The 23,571-nt window shown below is 39.6% G+C and overlaps 1 protein-coding gene and 2 long non-coding RNA genes across 4 annotated transcripts; all 3 read left to right on the top strand.

Moving 5' to 3' along the window:
* LOC137479472 (uncharacterized) lies at nt 1–5,150 on the top strand. Of its 2 annotated transcripts, XR_011002273.1 has the most exons (4): nt 1–136; nt 2,756–3,283; nt 4,051–4,215; nt 4,304–5,150. It is a non-coding gene; the product is annotated as an uncharacterized lncRNA (long non-coding RNA). The 2 variants fall into 2 exon arrangements; XR_011002272.1 differs by having other exon boundaries at nt 4,051–5,150.
* A 4,251-nt stretch (nt 5,151–9,401) lies between these two features.
* On the top strand, nt 9,402–14,619 carry LOC137479474 (uncharacterized). Its single transcript, XR_011002274.1, has 2 exons — nt 9,402–9,745; nt 10,984–14,619. It is a non-coding gene; the product is annotated as an uncharacterized lncRNA (long non-coding RNA).
* A 3,326-nt stretch (nt 14,620–17,945) lies between these two features.
* On the top strand, nt 17,946–22,815 carry RPF1 (ribosome production factor 1 homolog). The gene is made up of 9 exons (XM_068199920.1): nt 17,946–18,134; nt 18,217–18,273; nt 19,397–19,477; nt 19,847–19,942; nt 20,652–20,805; nt 21,346–21,428; nt 21,631–21,812; nt 21,899–22,025; nt 22,393–22,815. The coding sequence occupies exons 1-9, from the start codon at nt 17,979–17,981 to the stop codon at nt 22,432–22,434; spliced, it is 978 nt and encodes a 325-aa protein (XP_068056021.1). The 5' UTR covers nt 17,946–17,978; the 3' UTR covers nt 22,435–22,815.
* The last annotated feature ends 756 nt before the right edge of the window (nt 22,816–23,571 follow it).

The raw sequence follows: 23,571 nt of genomic DNA, 5'->3' as shown, positions 1-23,571 counted from the left end.
GGCCTCTCTGCAGATCCCGGGGGACCTGCTCAGCAAAACTGACCCTGCAGAAGGGCCCAAACACTGGACCCTGGCTTGGAGAGGGATGAAAGCTGCTGCCTTGTGTGGAAACCTGGAGTCTCTTCTCAGCATGCAGGTTTGGCTATTCTGACCCTTGGGCTCTGTTCTAGTTAGACTAAATGAGAACATTTATTATACATGAAAATTGTTTGCCAAGGGAGTAGGAGAGGCCAAAAGCAAACATTATTAATCCACTAAACATTACTGTAGTGCAGCCAAGTTTGTAACAAACACAGCAGTAGGGGTGGTTGTTTGGTATAAATTGCCCTGCAATCATTTCCACAAGCCGAGGCTCGGTCCCAGCACGCCTGACACGCTGGCAGGGCGCAGGAAATGCAGACAAAGCCTCTCCTAATCCAACCCCCCCCACCAGGGCATCTCCTGCCCTCCCCACAGCCAGAGCAAGGGCAGGACTGCCTCCCTGACAGTGCTCAAAAAACCTGGCTGGTTCTTCTGTAAACCCCTGTATCCCTGAGGATGCTTCCCTAATGCTGGTAATTGTGTGTCAGTGGTTTGTTGTGTTAGAACAGTGCAGTTTTACACAAAGGTAATGCAAGAGGTGAAAGGATTAGACATTGAAGAAAAGCTAAAAATAGAAAAAAAAAACTTGAAGGCTTAAAAATTTAAACTCTGTGAAGTTTAATTCCAGCTGAGCAATTACAATACTGGAAAACAGGCAGAGGCACGGCAGCCTGAGCCCACTTCACTGGCAGCCTTTGTGGTGGAATTGCTTCTGGTGTCTCCACAGCAACTGAAGCTCTCATGATGGGAGTGATGAGCAGTGTATTGGAGAATTTCTCAAGGACTCTGGGGCTCCATGCCAGCTGCCTGCCAGCAAGTCAAAGGAAGCTTTGGGAGCAATTTCTCAGAGCTGGGAACCTTCTTCAAGGCATGCTAATGTAGCCTGGCGCTTTGTCTTGTCACAGGGGTTTGCAGGCATATTTCTGACTAATGAAATGCTAAGTAACATCACTGTGAGAATTTTTTTTAATGTATCAAAGCATCCTTGGAGTTATTAGCATAGCCACATAATTACCCACAGAGAAACTTACACCCATATGTTAACGCCCATAAATTATTGTGCAGATTTCTTTTATACCTTTATTTTCAGATTCTGGGAAGGATACATCACTGGGTACTTAATATAGTCATTGCTTCAGAACGTGTAAGCTGCCCATGCCTGCAGTAAAATGTTCAGGAGGCAGAGTGGTGCTGGCAGCGTCATCTGAAAGCTCAGTAAGCCAAAGCCTAACTGTGCTCAGGGTGTGATGCAAGAATATGATGCACCTCTTTAATTTCACAAGAGGTTTCTTAAAAAGACAGGAATTAAAAATTAGAATGGAGATGAACAAATTTGTGTTAGGCTGAAAAAATTTGTGTTAGTGTGAGGAAAAACCATTTGTAGCAGGGAAAAAATTCTTCATAGTGAAAGGCAGAGAGCCTGATCTGAAATTCCAAGCTGGGATAGCAATATCGGTGTATTCTAGATATCCTGATACCCTGAGTTGCTAGCCATATGTGTCACATATCTGACACTTTTTTTATTTAGACTGAATATACCAGATTATAGATCTAATCTTCTGAATTTTCTCATAATCCTCACAAATTTGGCATGAATGTCATAAAAGAAGTTGTGTTTGAACCAAGAAATCAGTTGTAGCACTTTTAGATCTTGGATTCAGACAGCATAACAAATTTTTTTCTAATGCAGACCCATTGTATGCTTATCTTTGTGGTCTTTAAATGATTTATCCCAGTACTGAGAGTATGTTATTCTATGCAAATATTATATGTTCATTTTACTAAAATTGTTAACTCCGAAACATTAGGACTTGAAAAATATATCTTGCTTTTTATAAAGAGCTGTGTTACACTTTTACTCAAGTTATTTTGGTTAGTCCTTTTGATTTTATTTTTTTCCATTTGCGTTTGCTTGACATTTCTACACAAGGTATCTGCTGACTATTCTGGTTCTCTGTAAGAGGGATAAAAGTAAAAGTAAGGAACATTCTTCCCCTCCTTTGATCACTTTGCAGCCTGGGAACTGCAAACTGATGTTCAAATATTCAAAGCTTACAGGAGCAGAACATAGTATTTAATGTTGCATGCTGGAGTGCTGGCAATTGCTACAAGTGGTTCACTGTAGTACAGTAGTTTCCAGCATTGCCTCATTTATTAGTCATAGAAATGTTGCATGCAAATTAGCCAGAGAGTTGTGCATCATAATACAGTAATCCAAAAATCTGTCTTCACATGTATTAATACCCGCAAATTTATCACATTATAGCACTGCATGGTTTCTCCATTACATTCCAAAACCTGCCAAAAGCTCACTAAAAGCTGCGTCACCGAGTGTTTTCTTTTTGTTGCTTACTTATGACTTTCTAAAGAGTGAGAGTATTTAGCTCCAGGGCACTTTTGTGTCTGCCGTTTTCCAGGGTTCTTTTTTGGGGTAATGTTCTGTCAGCCAAATATCAATATTTCTCTTGCTATAACACAGTTTAAAAATGTATTTTTTCACTAGTAGAAACATGGTAAGCACCACTGTCCTCCACTTCAGCATAATTTCAGAAACTTCCCTGCTCTGAAAGCTGCTCCATTTCACATCCTGACCTTGTAAATCCTAGGCACTGTGCAAGGAAAATCTCATCTTTTAATCTCTTGCTTTCTAACTACTCCAAATGTTTTTTTCCAGGAAGGTCAAAGTAAGAATGAAGGAACTGAAAATTTTGCACAGAATATTTTGCAAAGAAAGAAACTCTTCACAGCAGATAGGGACAATTTGTGCAGTTGTATTCCCAGCTGCTCACCAGCCTGCCAAAAGATGGGAAGAAACAGAGAAATGGCAGCAAAAACAGTTTGCAGGACAAAGGAAGAAGAGAGATCAAGACAACTGAAGGCAAGCAAGAAAGGGGAAGCAAGGGAAAAGCAGAAGGAACATTACAATGGTCAACAAGGGAGTCAGAGGCCTTGTGTGTTGTGAGAGAGAAACTGTTGGAGTTAGCTGTGCAAAAATCCAGTTAACAGGATGTTTCATTTGCTATGGTAGTTACCTAACATTTAACCATTTTACAGATAGAGTCTCCAGAGGCTACTCCACAGAGATAAAAGCAAAAGGCATAAACTGAAGTGACTTAGCCAAGTGGTAAAAAACCACAGTGCAAACCAACACCCGAGAAAGTCATTACCTCTCTGTTTCCAAACCTACAAGAGCTGGGATAAGGTAAGTCAAATGCATTAAACAGGTAAAAGTAGGAGGGAGAAATTCATAAGCTAGGCTAACCAGTTTGAACCATACATATTTGAACAGCACGCTAAACCATTTTTTTTAAAGAAGGAAGCTTCTATTAAGGTTTAAAGCCAATGTACAAATACAGTAAAAACAAGAGATGCAAAACGTTCACAAGAGTAACCGCAGGTCATTTCATCACAGCTGGTGACACTAACATGAGCTGCATTCATTCTTGTAGCACTGACAGTACCACAGGCAAAAAGAAGTAAATACAAATACAAAAGAAAGTAAAAAGAACATACATAGGGATTATCAAACTGATGCCTTTAACACTTTCCTCCTGGGATCATTATTATTATGGGTATTTTGTACAACATATTGCCTTTTATTGTCAGGTTAAAAATCAAGCTTTGTTTAGAAACCTCCCCAGTTTTATGTTTTTTTCAGTTTCATCTCTAATCCTACTTTGCTCTCCTGCACTAAACAAACCATCACTGGTCTACTATAGTAGTTTCTCACTGCACGGAGTCAAAATCACAATCATTCCTGGGTATTACTTACTGTCACTTGGCTCATGGTGGCTGTTTTGTCACCTCCTGGTCTCGGATCCCACAGAGGAATAATGGCAGCATAGAAGCTGAAGCTCTATAAAAAGTGTCATCTTAATATCAGAGGAGGAGCTAGGCATAAGGGGTTGGCTTCACAAATGTAAATATTTCATAATTTATTTAGCAACATGGCTTTGCTTTTTCCCCCAGGCAAAAACTTTAATAAAGGAATAGGTCTACTGCAACAAAGGAAACAACAGCAAAAAACAGAGACAAGAACACATCCTAACCCCATTAATATCAGCGGGAATTTGCCTTCATCTTCAGTGGGAACAGAACTTCAAAGACACGGGAATCACCCATACAACCTGAAGGGTAAAATCGGAACCTTCCGTAGTCTCTGACACAAACTGTGTTTGAGGGTGGTAGGGTAGTCCCGACGCGATGAAAATGTCCCCAGCAGGAGTTGCATGACCTTGGCCTGACCCTGACCTTGTCCCTGGCAGGTGGTAGGACAGACCTCAGAGAGGCCTCATGCCTTGACAGAAGAACCTCTCTGAGGTGCATGAGCTGGGCACAGGTGAAGCTCCTGTCTCTCTTTGTTCATGGCTGTACTTTCAGTGCCCAAATCAGGAAGAAGTGATATCTCCACCTTCATAGGTACATTTTTTCACATGTCAGTAGCTTAAGATATTCTTTCAAAGCCTGTCTCTGGCAGAATGAAAGCTCTGTCTCCTCAGTCCTGATTTGTGTTCTTAGAGCTGAGGAAGATGAGTGGTGTGGATATAAAGAATTGTTTTTTCTCTGGGAAGATTTAATATCTCCCTTGAAGACTAAGAACATATTTTAGGTGCAAACAGCCTGCTAAATGCTGGGAATATGGGAAAACCAGGATGAAGGAACTACTTTCTGGGTATCTCTGCAGGTCTTATTTTGTTACTCACACCATACAGCAAACAGAAATTCAAAGAACAGAGGTACTAACAGCAGAATTAGTTTCCCTGTCCTTCCTTTGGATGATCCTTGTGCTTCTTCCATTCCTGGGAATGCATAATTTGACATGGTATCAAGTCGCTGGATGAAAATATGTGTAATGTACAACCTGGGGAGGTTGCTACACTCTTGATGAGTTTATTTGCTCCTCATAGTCCTATTTTAGCTCTGTGAGAAAAATTCCCCCTCTGTCCTTCATTATTTACTGGTCACAAAAATAAGTCTGACAACATAGACTCTTTCAAACAAACCAGATTCCAAAGAACAGTAGGAAAGCGTTCCATGGGAGTGTGTACCCTAACTAAGGCCTCTCCATTGATTTCATATGTTTGGTATGGTGTCTGCACCTCCAGACCATTGCAGCCATATCAGGAAAGCAATGGCAAGCACTTTCAGAAAAGCCCCTTTAAAAGAGGTGTGTTTAACACACATTTGTACATCTGTGTTCTATACAGCAACGATTTTCTGTTGCTGGGTGTAAAGAGTTCTGTGAACAGCCTTTAATAAACCACAAATATGACTACAAAATCCAAGTTCATGCATGTTTTCCATACATTAACGTTCTTAAGGAATCCAAAGCCTCTCCTGGAAAACTATAAGAATATTTCAAAATCTGTGCTTTTTACAGGTCAGACCCATATTGTATGTCAAAATATACAGCTGGGGTTTTTTGAAAGAGCAAGCACTGCTCAGGACCCTGCAGGTACAGAGAACTTGGGATTTCAATACTTTTTTGTAATAAAATATAGTATGTCTTTAATGCTAAATTCTTCTGGTTTTCAGTGCCTTTATTGTTAACAGCCAGCACGAATATAATCAGTCTAAAAAAGGAGGAGCAGAGCATGTGGTTTGGCTGCTTTGCAAATCATATAATAATGCTACTTGAGTCTGTGGGTTTAGCTTGGTAGTCCGACTGAAATGACTGTCAGCTAGACAGATAATACAGGAAAGGTGAAACACTGTATTTCAGATAAGAAACTAATCTGTTTTTCATGGTCCCCATCTTCTCTGGGAACATGAGCCCAGTGCTTTGCGGGATCGAGTGACTCTCCTAAACATAACACTGTTGAGCACGACTGGTCTGAGCGGCTCAGTTAGACCAGTGTGGTAAAGGCAAAGTGAAACTGAGCAGCTTTGTGGCCCTTACCACTTTTACCATAAACAAGGTGTCTTTCCTAAGCAAGGGAAGTTTCAAGGGCTCACAGCATTTGAAGTAAGTTCAGTTTAATTTAAATGTAGTACTGCATAAAGTATTACAATAAGATGAACAGAGTAAAAATTAGAAGAGCCAAACTCTAAACAAATTTATGAGTGCACTGTACAAATTAATACATATTTGTGCAAAGTATCCAGGAGAAGAGAAATATGTTTCCTCTAAAAGGATGTAGGTGTGGCTACTGCAGTGTACCAAGGAGATGAAAAAAAATCCTGTTGTTGTGTTGTGTTTGAAGTATTAATTAGAGTCTGGCGTCAAGTTTGAATGATAACTATTACTTTCTTCACACAGATTTTCTAAGCTTGAGAGACCAGTTTTCAAAAGCTCTCTAGCAAAGCTATTATCTTACCAGCATTACTTTGTCAGAAGAATCTGTGAAAGGTTCATCAGAAACACTGAGGCTGAGTCTGGTTTTTTCAGTATCTTCTCAGGAACTGCCTTCAAAAATGAAAGTCAGCTTTTCTGACAGTAATCTTTCATAATTACAGATGAAAATTATGCAGTTGGCAAATTCTCAGCAGCCTTGGAAATTGGACCTAATATATTCAAAGGCACAAGCCTTTAAAGTATTTCACACATAGACAGTTAGTCAATAGTCTCAATTAGAATACATGCTTTTGTTCTTAATGAAAACCACCCATGCTATTTATTTCACTGCTGATACAGGTTTGTATGTGTTAGTGCTTTGAATTTCCTGATTTGGATATTCCCAAAAGGAATACTTCAGATTCCTATAACACCCTGTCCCAGATAGCTTAATACTGAAAAGGGTTCCAGTAAGTCTTGTACATGGATGTATGAACACACTATATATAAAAAGAAATTTATACCTGCAGAGTATTGTAAAATGCAGCACTCAAAAGTGCTTAGCTGCCTGAAGTATGATGGCTCTCCCATCTGATCTAGGATATGCAGGAGTGGTACAAATAAGATGCATGCCTATGGGTGGAGGGAAAAAGAGTGTTTTATATTAACAGACTCAAATGGTTCATTTCCTTCCTTCTGTGGGCGCCCTTCCAGTGCACTGCAGCACTTCTGCTGCTAAACAATTTTTCTGAGTTTGATCTATTATTAGTCACAAGATTATCATGTCTTCATGCTAAGCCTTTATCTAAGCTTAGTTATAAGGGTTTTCTCAAAACCTGGTAAAATGCTTTTCACCCTCAGTACATGGCTTGGTTTCTGCACACAGTGCCCTGCTAGTGGATATGTAATGGACATATGCAATGTCTTTTCCAAATCACAGCATGTAGAAGCCTGGTTTGAGACTACTCTGGAACATCCAGTAGCATTGACATTTTAGGTAGTGGCTGTTAAAAGTTCTTGGAAGAGCAAGAAGTACTTAAAGGCCAGAGGGTTCAGGAAGTTAGCAGGAGCTTAACTGGCATCAAAACATGGCACAACAAAAAGAGTGAAGAGGGTTATATTCTGCAGTTTGCTTTTTGAAATGAGAAAAATGGAAACCATTTATAAATGCAAACAGGAAGGGAACAGCACTTTTCAAAGAGTTTTGAACTGCAGAGTTGTGGAGTGCCTGCTTCTTCCCAAGGCAGAATAATACCTAGAAACTCAGCCAGTAAGTGAGGGCATTGCACTGACATCTCACCTGAAACAGCAGAGGCATCCCTTTTAATTTCTGCCAATAGGCTTGAAAGAATGAAAGATCTTGAGCCCAAAGGAAAGGAAATCTTGTGTCCCCTAAAGGATGGACTGCTTCTTGATGAGAAGGTGCCAAGGAAATGCTGCTCTCCATGCAAAGCTGAAGGAGTGCCCAGAGAAACAAAAGCATGTCCAACGGGTGTGGTTAATCCTTGTCAGGGTAGCAGGCCGTTCCCAGGACTACTGAGCAAAATACGACTGAAAGAACAAGTGAGAACAAAACTTTTTTTAAAATATTAGCCTTAACCTGGATAAAAACTTGGAAAATTATACAGTTAGTGGTAAAAAAAAATAAAAATGTAATGACATGCTAAATATCCTCAACAAAGATGTGTGCAGAGACTACAATCATCTGAACAGTATAGTCTACTTAAGATTTAAAAAATGTACAACAGAATTTGGTCTTGATAAATAACTGGTGTGCAGGATCTAGAGCAGTTTTGTTGGGATCTCCAGTAATGCCATCACTCCATCTCTAAATGATTTTGATGTTGGCGTCATATCAATAGTATCAACACTGCAGGCTGTGTAACAAGGTAATAATGCAACACTTAAGGAAGAATGTGGAGGTGCTGGTAGAATGACAAAGTCCCACCACACACATACAGTAAGAACCAACTGAGATTACATGAGGCTGCAGTCAAACATGAACCATTAAAAATACTGTTTATTAGAAACACAGACCCAACTAAACTGAATTTATATAAACTATCTAATTAACAGATTAGAAAGCCTGATATGACCTGTGTGATCTTCTAGTCTGACTTCTGGCATAATGGAGAGCAGATTTTTCTGAACTCATCCTGTCCAAACTAGATTGTATCATCTTAAGGGGGGCACATGTATCTTGATATAAACATTAAGAGAAAATTTACCATAATTCTTGGTAACCCGCTCAATGGTTAATTATGGGCAACTATAAATTAAGATGATAGGTCTTGGATCTTTGTCTGCCTGAGTTAAGGCATGGATTTTTAAATGAATATTTACACCATAGAATGGTACATAAAGGGCCCCCATTAGCTTTCTCTTTGATAAGCTAAATAGGTGGAACTCCTTGAACCCCACATTAGAAGGAGAGTATCCTTTAATCATATCTTATCTCTATTCTATGAAGTCCTTCTAATTTTTCATCACTCTTTTGAATTTAGGACACAGATCCTGAACAACATTCCACCTTTCCTTGCATTGGTACCAGATAAAGATGCAGTATAAATTTCTTTATCCTTTCTCAATATTTACTTGCTTGGGCAATAAAGAGTTACTTTCCATATTCGGGTCACCATGGCAGAGAAGTAGCAATTGTGATCTGATAGAATTCCTTTTCAGTGACTTTGCTTCCCACCAGAGGACTTCCTAGGAGATTTGCTGGGCCCTTGTTCTTTGTGGAATATATATTCTGCTTCTTTGTTTGTATAAGACAAAAATGCTTTCACAGTGATTTTGTAGAAGAATAAGGTTCAAAGGTATGTATCAGAGTTTAGCAAAAAATCTTTGTGAAGAAGGAGACTGAGGACAGGACAGATCTCCTGAATCCTATAATGGCACTGCAGCACTGCACATTTCCATGTGAGGCTGAATGACAGAGGCCATGGCCAGTTGCATTGTCAGCTGATGGATACAATCCTGGGATCAGATTGAATGCTGCCATTTCTTTCCAGATATATCTAAAAGTCCCTGGTGAAATAAAAAAATGGGGTTTGAATCAGTGAGCCTAACTCTCTTGTGCCAAAGGTAACCATGCCATGCCTTGTCTTTCATAAATAATTCTGTGCAAGCTTAGGAAATAAAGTATTTTTCCAAACAGGAGGAAAATGTGATCAATTTGGAAATACAGACAAAGAAAATATTATTTTAGCTAATTCCTTCTTGACAATTTGTATGTAACTTTTATTGAAATGTGCTTCTAATTCTGTCCTCTGTCTCCTACTGCAGAGAACAGAGATTGTCTCCAGCATCAGTCTGTGTTGGGTAAAGCATCAAGCTTGTTGAACCATGCAGACCAAGCAGAAGAGATCCTGTGATAAAAGGTCCAATGTGTGACCATATTTCATTATGAGTTTAATTTCTTTGTTCAGTCAAACCCTGTACACCACTCAGGATTGGCCCTGACAAGCTTCGACTGTAAAATTATACAAAAGAGGCTGAAATCTAGGCCACGGCTAGAAATAATTCTTAGGAAGCTCTCTGGATTTCCTGGAGGGTAAGGTGTGGCTTTGTGTGTGGGAGGTAAACGCCAGTGTTCTTCTGTTACCAATAATTATGTGCAGCTTGAGTTTCAGTAATCAGAGCTACATATGCATGCTGGAAAAAAAGAGCATGGGATTATACATTCCAAGATAAATGTCTTACATTGCTTTTATCTTTGTTATTTTGTGATTAACACTTTTAAATGTCCAAAAGCATGCTCATATTTTATCAACACATAAGAAAAAAATACAGTTACTGAGAGTTTATAACATAAAAGAGAAAGTAATCTAGTAAACCTTCATATTAGCCCACCAGTCTGTCTAACATTTTGGAACTACTTCTTGCACTAGCATTTGATTTTATTAGCTTCAATAATTTTGCTTTTGATGTTTTTTATGATCACTGCCAAATAGAGAATATGCTTTCCAGAAAGTTATCCTGAGGTGAATGCACAACATTGAAATATCAGGCTTAAAAGATTTGATAAGCCAATAAAGAAAATCTTATCAGGGGAAAGGGGCTTGGTAGCTTAAATAAAAGAAATACTGCAATTCTAATGGCTATTCATCAAAATATAGCAATACAAACAGGAAGAAACCCCAGCTTTAATGTAGCTAAAATGTAGCCTGTTAAATTACTTCAGAAGTCCATTCATTGCAGTGTCTAACCCCCTAACACATGAATATTATGAAAGATATTCTAGAAATCCTATAAAATATTTCAAATGGTGTTTTTACTTCATTTTGAGGTTTCATAGCATCATAGGTTTTTAGGCCAGAAGAAAGCACCACAAGTCTCCTGCCTGACCTTTTGCATGGTACAGGTGATAATTAGATTGAGGGATGTCCTTCAGGAAAAAATCCACCACCTTGGTTTAAAGATTTCATGTGAAAAAGAATACTTCACAGTCCTATCTATAAATTTGTTTCCCAGGGCTTAGTTAATCCAAGGTATTTTCTGCTTGTTTTGGTTTTGTTTTTTAATCAAAAAATATCTCTTTACTCAGTTTTCAAATGTTGCATCTTCTAAAATATTTGTCTGTTAAACTGAAGATTTGTATGATTATTCTCTTTATGTAATTTCAGGTGAGTTAGTTCTTCCCTGATTCATTGATGGGCCAAAGAGATGAAGCTTTTTAAGTCTCTTCTGTAAAAAGGGTTTCTAGATCCCAAAGCAACCACATAGTTCTGCTTAACCAGTTTATTAGTTTTTGTCTCGGGATCAGGCCAAGACGTTCCACCAACAAATTCTCTATTGCTACAGTGCTCCCTACATTCATTCACAAGGATGGCATTTCTGTGTGCCCCTAACTGCATTTCTGCATCACTCTTTTTCATGATGCAGCCTTCCCTCAGGTAACTAAATTACATTTTTCTTTCCTAACAATATTAGCCTGCACTTAACTATACTAAAATGCACATTGTTCAAGTTAGCTCACCTTACTAAAGATTCTGAGAGCATTGTGGACTAATTTCTTATCATGTATCACTTTACAACTTCTGTTTCTTACACAAGATTATCTTAAAATTTGTAAAACAACTAGTATCTGTCACTACATATTTATAAATACTTCTCACTTATTAATAATGCCAAGTAAAAAATGCTCCTATTTTTCTCAATTTAAAAAGTAAAGTATATACTAAGAGCCAAATGGAATATAGCCAGACGCTGAAACATCTTAAAACAGAGGAATATTTAAGCAATATTTTGCTTATTCTTGATAAAATGTGTGTTGATACCATGGGGTTAAGAGCAGTCCTCAAGGGGAAGGGAATGACAGTTTCACTTGACACCTTCTACTTTGTAATAAAATAATCACCTTACTCCTGTAGTAGCACCTACAAATTATGTTGCAATAATTTTGAACAAGGAGAAAATTCTTCTCTATCTGCAAACATGCCAACTGCATGTAGAAAAGAAGCAAAATTATTGGTTATACCAAGTTCTATTTATTTCAGCAAAATTATACTGCACAAATATGCCTTAATATAAAATAACAGGAATTTAGTAAAGAAAATGAAAACACAAGGTAGCATATTCTGAAAAACAGCTGCCTAGAAATAAGTCATACTCTAATCTTGGATAAACTCCTTCTTTTTCCATACATGAAGGAGTGTTTTGTTAAGGCAGCCCAAGCTATGTGTAATTGCACCAGCAGAAAGATATAAGCATCACTTTCTGCAAAGAGAACCACACCTCCCAAGAAACACAAGTTTTTCTACATACCCACAAGGTTGATGAAATGTTGCCATTGGCTATCTTCCCTTTTACAAGATAATTCTTTAGAAAAGGGTAGGGATCTCCAGAAGCAGCACAATGAATTCAGCAAAATACCAGGTTGGAAACAGTAGATGCTTCTTCAGTACTTTGCCATGGGTAACTATTGGATAAACTTTTAAAAAAGTCTAAATGTGTCAAAATACAACTTTATTGTCCATAGAATTTCTATTTGGGGAAGTATTCCAGTTTTCTACACTAGATACTTGAAACTCTAGCAACCGCCATTATCTTCTTTTTTTTTTCAGCTTATATACAATTAATGCATTATCGAATATTTATAATCTACTAACCAGAAGTGCTGACACACTTGTAGTATATCAAACACCCACTACTTGCCAGGCCAATCTGTCCAGATTAAGATAATGGCCAGCTATGCCATCTTGATAAATCCTGTGGGAAGAAATTATTACAGTGTTGGTTATAACCACATGTTTACTACTGTGTCGCCATCCATACATAAAGTCATTTTTTAAACTCAAATTAGTTGAAAACTGGACACTCATATGCAGCAGACTATGGAATTTCCATAATTTTTAAATAATGCATTTTGCAAGGTTTTTTGCAAGAATTCCTTATAAAGTGCCTTCTTTTATAATCCCCTCCTTTGCTTAATTCTTCCTTAGATTATGTAAATCTTGCTCAGTCAGGCTTCCGAAAGCTTTGCTTCTTTTTCTTTCTCACATGCACATAACCACACACACGCTCTGAGCCATTTGACACAGACCACTTGAACACATCACTACCCTTTGCACAGTATTTCAGCACAAAGGTTGCACTATGAGCTGCTGGAGCTTCAAGAAGAGCAGCAGAGGAGAGCCGGGGAGCTCTGTCCCCAGCATGAGTCTGGAGCAAATACTGCTGGAACACATTTCCTAGCACTTGAGGGGCACAAAGGTGACTGAGAACAGATGGTGCAATGTGGCTTTACCAAGGGCCAACCTTTGATGGGAAGCCTGGCTCAACAGAGGAGGAAGAGCAGTGCTTGCTGTTTACCTTGACTTTAGGGAGGCCTTTGCCATAGACCCCCATAGTGTCCCTGCAGTCAGATGGGTGAACCAGGGAGTGGAAAAATGTGCAAGGTGGATGGATGATCAGCTGGGCTGTGCAGTGAAACGGGTGTTGATCAGCAGTGCTAACCCCACATAAAAAGGAGACTGGTTACTAATCCTGTTCCTCAGGGACACATACAGGAGCTAAAATTCTTAATGTCCTTTTTAATGGCATTTTCAGCATGTTCAGATGTGATACTTTTTGTGGGCAGGGGAGTCAATACTCAGGAAGATAAAGCTGCTATTCAGAGGGGTCTTTGTTCTTTTTTACCATTATTTGCTTTCTTAAACCTAGGACTTGTTACACAAAAGTGTGAAGATTGTAAAGAAACTTCAAAAAGCAAGAGCACTACAGAATGAAAACTAAAAAACCATTCATTTGGTCTCCTTATTGACCCATAGTACACCAAACTCTTTTGAACACTCAGTCTGCATTCCTCGTTTGCTGGGTGATGTATCTGGAATCTGGTATCTAGAATGATCCTGAGCATGCAGACATTAATTGTGAATATAATTAAATATAGTTGTGGTTTGAGTGCATGGTGCTAAATATTTGTAAAATAACCTTTAGTTGTCTTACACTGGGCATTCTAAGCATATTTGATAAATTTTATTTTGACAGACTAGTTTAATTTTCCCACCTGTATAATGGACATCACAGCTTCTTTCCAATAAGCATCTTAATGTTTGTACACAGCTCAGGTACTGTAAAGAAAAGCAACCCAGAAAAGCATACGAAAATAATTTTTTTTGGTGTTGTGTTATGGGATGAGGACAGGGCATTGAGAGCATATAGTAAGATCTAGTGTTCATCCTGAAATATTAAATAATACCCAACTTTATTGTGCAGGATACCCATTTTATCCATTAGAGAGATTGCCCTGGGTGACTGAAAACACTGAAATTAAAAGACTGTAGACAAGATCCACTGAGGAATGCAAGCCTGTAAGTCTCAAACAGATGATCCTGAAAAACTACCCACACACTTCCTGCATAGTCACCTGGTAATTTAATGAAATGCACCCCTGGAGAAACAGCTCTGGCTATGTCTGAGTCTGGGAACAATGTGGAAAGAGCTAAGCAGTTCAGCATTTATTTTGTGCACATGCCTAGCTGAGTAAACAAGAGCCTATTCTACAGTGGAGGCCCCAGATGGCTTGGTACAATAATTCACACCAAGCACCACTGGCTTAGGCTCTCTGCAAAACACAATTGCAGGCTTTCTCTCAGAAAATGATGGTATGGATGTCCATCTTTCATAGCACAGTATATTGTGGTGGGCCCATGCCCAACTCTTTCTTCAGCTGAAGAGAAGTGGGGTCAAAGACAGATTCTCCTGCCACAGGAGCATCTCCCACCACTCTGACTATTCCACCCTGGTGAGGCCACGTTGTCCATTTTTCACTGTGCAAAAAGCCCAGCCTCAGGCCAGGAGTGTAGAAGGAACTAGACTCTTCAGCCCAGAGATGAGAGCATACACAGAGAAACTGAAGCTGGTTACAATCCACTCTCCATGACTTGTCTTTTGCTGTGTAACTTTTAAAGTAAACTACAGGGAGAATATTGAGACCTGGCCAGTAGTCAGATCTTGTTTCCCTTCAGAAGGAGAGTGCCCAGCCTAGCTATTTGATTCATCATTTTCTAGATCTTATTTGACACACAACAGTAGCTTCAGTTCTCGTGTCAGAAAAACCTGCAGGCTTGTGGTCTCACTGTTCCACTGACAGGTAAGATGACAATCTCCAGAGGCTGGAAAGTCCTGTCTTCTGTATCCTTCTTCAACTTTCCAACTACCAGTTAAGCAAAGCCACTATCACTAACTTTGCTACACATTCCATGGTGTTCAGCTGCCCCTGGGAACACCTACCAGAGAGAAGCTGAGAGCATGAGGGGCCTGCTAAGGGTTCAGATGTGATCAAAGTTGTACAACTGCTCTGCAGTCTCATGGCTGAGGTGTTTACAGGCATAACAAAACCAGACCTTTGGGGTACCACTTCATTATCTACAGGCATAACAAAACCAGACCTTTGGGGTACCACTTCATTATCGACACAGCACTCTGAAGGGAAGGAGACAAGTACTATGTGCTCTCAACCTTCAGGTAATGAAATTTAAAAAATACCAAAATAGGAAAATAGCAAAATGCTGGTTATTACATAAAAACAAACAAACAAAACCCAAACTAACCTCCAAAACAGTTCTCTGAATTATTGAATCCAGAGGTACCTTATGCTTTTCTCACCTCTTTCTATCTTTTCTTACTTAATTTCCTTTTCCCAGATGGATTTTTGTCCTTTTGACTTAATCAAAAAGTGTTTTTTCAATTGTTTGAAATGACAGAACAGAAAAAAACAAAACAGTACTCTGTTGATACAACTCAAAATGATGTTTCACTACTGAATTGGGTTAATTTATAGAAAGTTTTCCTCCAAAATTTCTAAGTGCTCACATGGAAGGAATGTCTTCATTTGTCACTATTCACTAGAGAACTTGCTTGTTTGAGGGGTTGTGGGTGGCTGAGTGGGGGGTTGTTTGAGTTTTGGTGGTTTTTTCCCAGTTGTTTTGTTTTTAAACAGGCAGCTTCTTCCAAAAGATGGTTTCTTGACAATGCTACTTAAGTTGTAAAATAGGAGTATCCTGGTAAAAAAGTTATTTGCACAGAACCAAGTTCATAGATAAAACAAGAAAAATACCTTGGAAGTTCTAAGAAAAAATTAAAGTAATACTATGCATGCATTAGTTAGGCCTTCTATTGAAGTTATAATTGTACCTTGTCAGTGATCTCTACCAAATCCTCAGTGTGTTTCTGGTGTCTTGTTGTTGTCCCTCCCCTGCCCTAGGAAGTTCTTGTATTATTGTGTATCATTATTTTGTTCCTCTGAGTCCTTGGAAGAAAGGTATTTGAATAATATTAGGAGGTTGTCATCCCTCTTCCTAGGAGGCAGGAAGATAATGTGTTTTTTCCTCATGTAAGCACTTAGTGATCCCAACAAAAACAGCATTGCAAAGTGGAACTACAAACAACACACAACTCCCTGTATGCTCTGCTAATAGCAGTGATTAAAATCTCTGCTAATGACTTTGAGAAACAACCTTGCAATCGCTGACATCTGCATCAGCTAGAGAGATAAAGTTACAGCACTCCTTGGTTAACATATTCTCAACAAAATCCTCTAAACCTCAATTACCATGGAAACTACTTATCCTTAAGGCAGTAAGGATAGCTGAAATATTTTCTCTTGACAAAAACGGGAGCGAGGCCAGAAATATATGGGATTGTGCATAATGAGGCCTTTGATCTTTCATTTCTCTGTTAAGCAGAAGTAATCTCAGTGAAGCAAGTTGAGTTACAGAACGAAATTTGTTTATAGGACAGAACAAGGCTTAAGACATTCTCTATTATTCTGGTTATTTCTAGGTTTTTTTTTTTTCATTATCTTCCTATGTTTATGTTAACAGATTTCCTTTTCCCTTTTCTAGTGAGAGAAACATAGTAAAGACAAATAGTACTTGTATATAAAATTAGGAGACATCAAGCTTTGAAAAAATGCTTGGGACAGATGGAACGAAGCAGTCCCATGGAGGCTCAGAATTTAGCAGTGTGAGATTAAAAATGTCTCCAATTTAGACCAGGTCCCCCCAGATCCCTGAGTACTCAATTTCTATAAAACACTGTGTAGTCTTTGCTGTGCAGAAACATTCGCACACCTCTAAGCATGAAAATCAGCACAGGAACAGAAAACCTCATTTCTGACTTTATGTAAATTGGATCTCTAATTTGCAGTAGGAGTTCCCGAGTTTCATTTTAACATCAAGTTTTAACAGACTTTAATGGAATAAAAATAACTTTTGGGAGCATTATCATCAACCCCCCTATGGTTCCTAATAAACAGGTGCTCCCCAAAACTTAAGTCACTGTAAGCAAAGGTCTGAATTTGGAAGCGTGCACATGGGCAGGCACTGCTGGGCCATGATGTTACCTGCATCCATCCTGTTAATATAAATCCATCAATGTGTCATGTTTGCTCTAAGCGTCCCACTTTGACAGCTAACTCGGTTTATAAAAAACACTGCAGCAATAATCCCTATGAAATACACTGATTTAATCTCCTGGTTTGCTGTCTGCGGAGCAATGAGCCCTGACATGTCGTGGGGTGGGTTGAGAGAAGTGATTGTGCTATGTGCTCAGCCTTGAGTATTGCGTGCAGTTTGGGGCACCACAGTGTAAGACATTAAACTATTAGAGAGTGTCCAGAGGAGTGTTAACAAAGCTGGTGAAGGGCCTTGAGGGGAAGCTGTGAGGAGCAGCTGAGGGCACTGGGTCTGTTCAGCCTGGAGGAGACTGAGGGCAGACCTCACTGCAGTCACAGATCTCTGCTCAGTGACCAGTGACAGGACCCAGGGCATGGCCTGAAGCTGAGTCAGGGCAGGTTTAGGTTGGGTATCAGCAGAACCCAGAGGGTGGCTGGGCACTGGAACAGCTCCCCAGGGCAGTGGTCACTGCATCAGCCTGAGAGGTTCAAGAAGCGTTTGGACAATGCTCTCTGGCACATGGTGTGACTGCCGGGGTCCCGTGCAGGACGAAGAGCTGGACTCAGGACGCTCCGGGGTCCCTTCCACCTCGGAACGCTGCGGGGCTGTGCGCGCAGCCAGCCCGCCCTGAGCGCGCCCCGTGCTGCGCCTGCGCGGTGCCGCCCGGCGGGGCAGAGGCCAAGGGTGAGGGGCCGGCCCCGCCCCGCGGCGGCAGCGCCATGGCGGGTGAGGGCTGCGGGCCCGTGCCCGGGGATGGCGCCGGCCCGCCCGCTCCGCAGCGGGTGCTCTTCCCGCCCACCTTCAGCGTGTCCGAAATCAAGAACAAGCAGCGTCGGCACTTCATGTTCCTTCGCTGGAAGCAGCAGCAGAGGAAGGTGGGGCGGGCTGTTGCCGGGGGGCGGGGGAGGCCCGGGTCTGGCGGCTCTGGCTAACGGAGCGCTGTTCCTCTCCCCGCAGGAGAAGTTGGCCCTCAAGAAGAAGCGGAGGAAGGAGCGAGAGGCTCTCGGAGACAAAGTAAGGGTTCCGGCCGCAGGGGCCGGTGTGGCGGCGTGGCCGCTCCTTCCCCGGCGCGAAGGCGGCGCCGCTCGCCAGCCTGAGCGTCCTGCGGCTCTGCCCGGAGCTGGGACTCCTCAGCTTCCTGAGCCAAAGGGTTTCTCCACAGGCTTCAGGGAGGCAGAGCAGTGAATTCAGTGAGGGTGATAAAACACTGCAACAGGATGTAGAGTGGATGCCCTATCCCTGGAAACGTTCAAAGCCAGGTTGGAGAGGCTCAGAGCAACCTGGTCTGGTCGAAGATGTCCCTGCTCACTGCAGGGACACCGGCACAGATGGCCTTTAAAGGTCCCTTCCAGCCAAACCATTCTATGATTGTATGCTCTCTGTGCCCGCTGGCTGTGGTAGCCTTCAGAGACACTGTTGTCTAGTAGAGATATCAAACAGTTGACTTCAGAAACCTTATTGCCCCTGTGTTAAATGATGCTCTAAGCAGGCAGGACGAGTTTTAAACTTAATGACATAAAACCACTCCTGAAAAGTTGTCTGTGATGTGATTGCTGTGGCATTTGTGTTGATATTATTTGGAATTATACCCCAATATTATTTTTTGTGTAGATTAAAACAGTCAGAGCTGACCAAACCATGCCCAAACCAGTTATCTGCTGGATTCCAAGACTAGCCATGAACAAAGGTTTTGCTTCCTTCCCTGGACTGGTTGAAGATAGTCAGATGTGAGTTCCTGTATTACAGTAGTTTCACAAGAGTAGGGTAAACATTAAAGGCTATTAGTCATTGAGTTCTAGATATCAAGGTTAAAATGTGTTGCAATTAAAAGCACAATCCTTTTCTTCCACAGAAGAAATGAAAATGGAAACAAAGTTCCCCTGTTTTTTTGTTTTGTTTTGAAAAGTGACATTGTTCCAGTGGTGCTTCTCTCCATCTGATGCTCTCTGGTGTCCCAATACCTGTGCATATTTTAATCAAAGTTATGTAACTTCTTTTTTAGAAGTGGCATCAAATAAATAATACTTGCAGTTCTGTGTAGAAATACAAACAATATTGTGGTAGTATGAATGTGGTATTTGCAATGCATTTAATAATGACATCAATATGTAATGTTAATAAATTTCATGTATTTTAGGCACCTCCAAAAGCCGTACCAAAGACTATTGAAAATCAGCGAGTGTATGATGAAACCACTGTAGATCCCAATGATGAAGAGGTAACTGCATGTGCTAATAAGTTAACCATTTTTTTTTCTAACAGGGGACATAAACTGATTGATGAAACGGAATAATCCCCACTTTCCTGTTAATCTGTTGATGAATTACTTTTTACACATGATGGGTTTACTAAGAGGTGATGTCATTCTTTCATTACCTGTATTAAATAATTGCTTTTTGCAACACTGACATTGGTAGTAAAAGCTGCCCATGTTCATCACACTGGATTCTTAAAAACGTGAAAACCACACACCTTTGGGTGATTAATTACAGAATAAGTCTTGTGCATTAAAATTTAGATCAGATTGAACAATTGTTCCTCAGGTATTTTGTACATGGTGGATTTAACAAAACTTCTGTTCTTCCAGGTTGCTTTTGATGAAGCAACTGATGAATTTGCACCGTACTTTAATAGGCAGACTGTTCCCAAAATTCTTATTACAACATCAGACCGACCTCGTGGGGTATGTATGTTTTACTTGGAAACCAAATGGCTATGACATGCCATGGTTTTTATCCTATGATTGTTACATTAAAACTGAATAAACAGCACGCACATGGATTTTTTCTGTAATTTTATTTAATGCCCAACAATATCCTTGTATGTGTATGTAATCCATTGGTTTCTATAGCCCTGTTTGTTTCCTCCATAAAAACAACCCAACCTTGTGCACGTGTTCTTGTATTGAAATGATCAGTACTGCCTGATTGAAGAGATTACTGACATTTTTGAAAACCATAAAATAAATTGCTTTAAAAATAAAGTACACTTCAAGCAGTTTATCTGAAAACTCAGACATAAGTTCATGAAGAAATAGTTATATTGTATTTGGAGATGCTGTGAACATTTGTAAACCAGTGTGCTTTATAAATAATGAGTGTGGAGAGTATGCTTTTTGCATTTTCCTGTATTTCTGTGATGGAGGAAGGGGAAAAAAGGCCCTTAAAAATCTCTGGTGTGCTGCAGTCTTTACTGCAAGTAAATGTTTTTGCACTAACTGAATGAAGTAATTTAATAGAGTAATTTAATAGCTTATCTTCAAATCTTTATAGAGATACTGGAAGTAATATATGTTCAGGGAGTGTAGTTGGAATGGCCAACCCTCTGTTCTCCTAACAGCTGAATTCAGTGCTGAATTCTGCACGCTGCAATTTAACTCCCCTGTTTTGCAGAGAACAGTGAGATTCTGTGAGCAGCTGGCTACTGTTATACCCAACTCACATGTCTACTATCGAAGAGGACTGGCTTTGAAAAGAATCATTCCACAGTGTATTGCAAGGGACTTCACGGATTTAATTGTCATTAATGAAGATCGCAAAATACCAAGTATCCTTTAGTGTATTTATCAGGGAAAGAAAACAATTCTGTCGTGTGCATCAGAGATCTACTTTATTCTGTTTTCTTTCTCTTCACAGTGCAAATTACAGAGATAAAAATCATTGTGCCAACTTGAGTGTCTGATGGCTAATGGAACTTGGAATTATTGAAGAAAGTGTGTAGATATGTTGGCACTTTTTTGTTGGTTGTAATGCATGGATAAGCGCTGTTATTATTTCAGTAAATTTAAGAGTTTGATTAATTAACAAGTTTTTCTGACCAGGAAGATCCTTTTTTTTTTCTGGCTAGATAAAACATTATGGATTCATTAAATGAGAAAGCAATAGAGGATAACCCTCGTTAGCATGTAATGGACATCCTTCCGAAAGCTAGTTATCTAGTTTGGGAATGCATGTTTGAACATAAAACAAAACCGTGGGCATAGATTATGGATCTAAACCTCTAATGTAATACTGCAATTTGCATTGAATGTTCCTCTGTAAATGATACGCTTGATTGTACCAGCATTTTTTTTAACTTGGTGCACAGATGGTCTTGTTTTAAGTCACCTGCCTGATGGTCCAACTGCCCATTTTAGAATGAGCAGTGTGCGTTTGCGTAAAGAAATAAAGGTGAGACTCAAAAAATTTGAAAAATAGGTTATCTGTTGGTTAATGATAAATACATCCAGTCTACTTCAACTGTCAAAACTGCATTTTGATATGATTCAGCTTGACCTTGTAAATATGTTTTTTTGGTATTACTTCTTCGGTAATACTTTAAAATCCTTTTGCATTCAATCTGTTCTTTGCATTCTTATTACTTTGATTTCAGCGAAAAGGGAAGGAGCCCACGGAACACGTCCCTGAAGTGATCCTGAATAATTTCACAACGCGGCTCGGCCATTCTATCGGCCGCATGTTTGCTGCTCTCTTCCCACATGATCCTCAGTTCATTGGAAGACAAGTAGCTACATTTCACAACCAGAGAGACTACATCTTTTTCAGATTCCACAGGTGAAGTTTTCCACAATACTCATTTACAAGTGAGAGAGAATACTCTTGTAACTGAATTCCTAATTTCAATTATTTTCTTCCCCAAGATATATCTTCAAGAGTGAAAAGAAAGTGGGAATTCAAGAACTTGGGCCACGTTTTACATTGAAGCTGAGGTCACTTCAAAAAGGAACCTTTGATTCCAAATTTGGAGAATATGAGTGGATTCATAAGGTATGTCTTAGTAATGATAATAGTCCTGCTTGGGGAGGCTAAATTTGACATGAAATGTAACCAAAAATTTTATCCTAGAAAAGTGGTATAAATGCAGTTCTCAGTGTGGAAGTAAAATTTAACTTAAGTATTTAGAAGTATATTTCGAGAATCATGCAAAGCAGAAATATCCTGCTGTATTTCAAATAAAAAATAAAAATAGCAAGGGCAATAAATGTCAATTTACCACAACTACTTACTTGCAGCTCTACTGTACAATAACTACATTTCACTGTCTGCCCTGCTATAAAATGGAGTGGTCATCCTTGTTTGTGTTTCATCCTGTTGCAAGAACTTGCTGGTAAACAACTTTTCTTTTAAATTTCAGCGTCGAGAAATGGACACAAGTAGAAGAAAATTCCACTTGTAAGTGAAATCTGCCAATTGCTGGTGACCAAGAATACAGCAGCTGCTTTGACCTATGGATGATCTGGGACTACGAACTAATGATAATGATACTGAACAGTATCAGCGGCAGAAAGACAAACAGCAAACATTAAAACTTTCTACAGCAGCAGACCAAGTAGGAAGTGCCTCTCTTCCTATTTGTAGCCAACGTGACAAGGACAGTGACTTTTTCCAGTTTAGTGGAAAAACTATGGCTGTGTTGGTGCAACTTATCATTTAGCTATCACCAAGGATTTGCCAGAAGTGCTGCTGTGCTGTAGAAACAGATTGTGCTTCACAACATCAAAGACAGCAAATATGTTGGTTAAAGAAATTTTCAAAATAAAGTATTTCTAGTTTTACAGTTTCATTTTATTTTTTCTGTTAAGCCACACATCTTCAGTTAATCAGGTAAGAGATAAATATTTGAAACTTATTTCTAACTTACGGTATGCTCTTCCCTGACAGTATGGGGATAGTTCTCCAAAAAGGTTCTCCTATCCAGAGAACATGGAGAAGGCAGGATGCAGTCCATGAAATCCATGGTATTTTATTTCATTAGCATTTTGCATAAAATAGGCATGTTGCTGAAGTTACAAAAACAATATGCGTAACTCCTACAGGCATCTCTTCTGTAAGTACCACGTTGACAAGAGGTCTGTGTACCCAAAGCAGTTGAAAGGATGGGGAAAGAATTCGTAAAACCCCCTTACAGGATGTTCATAAATTTATCATCTAAAAATGCTGCTCAGTGACTGTGTGAGGTCTCTGAGCAGGGTTTTTCCCATTAATATTTTAAAAATGCTTTTTCAGCCTCACAGCAACACTCAAGTTTGTATTATCTGCATATAAACTACTGTTTCGCCTTAAGCTGTCACATTCACTGGCAGGTGAAAGGTCAAGTTTTCTTTGAGCTACTTTGTTTTCATATACAGCTGTGCTTTATCATATTTACCTAAAAATAAGAAGGCAAATAGAGTAAGTTATCTCCTGGGGTAGAATTACTTATTAAGAATAATTTACTCTGTCTTAATGTGATGTCTATGATGTGGCACAGCTGTATAGCTGAATTATAAACATTCCCATTTTTTTTTCTGTTCTATTTCTGTTATGCTTCTAA

Source organism: Anomalospiza imberbis, chromosome 9, assembly GCF_031753505.1.
Source record: "Anomalospiza imberbis isolate Cuckoo-Finch-1a 21T00152 chromosome 9, ASM3175350v1, whole genome shotgun sequence".
NCBI classification, from domain to species: Eukaryota; Metazoa; Chordata; class Aves; order Passeriformes; family Viduidae; genus Anomalospiza; species Anomalospiza imberbis.
This window is presented reverse-complemented; position numbering and strand designations above follow the sequence as displayed.

Coding starts and splice junctions, on each gene's coding strand:
- RPF1 (XM_068199920.1), top strand. CDS start 17,979: ATGGCGGGTGAGGGCTGCGGGCCCGTGCCCGGGGATGGCGCCGGCCCG. Junction 20,806..21,345: donor TGAAGATCGCAAAATACCAA/GTATCCTTTAGT, acceptor CTTGGTGCACAG/ATGGTCTTGTTTTAAGTCAC. Junction 21,813..21,898: donor ATCTTTTTCAGATTCCACAG/GTGAAGTTTTCC, acceptor TTCTTCCCCAAG/ATATATCTTCAAGAGTGAAA.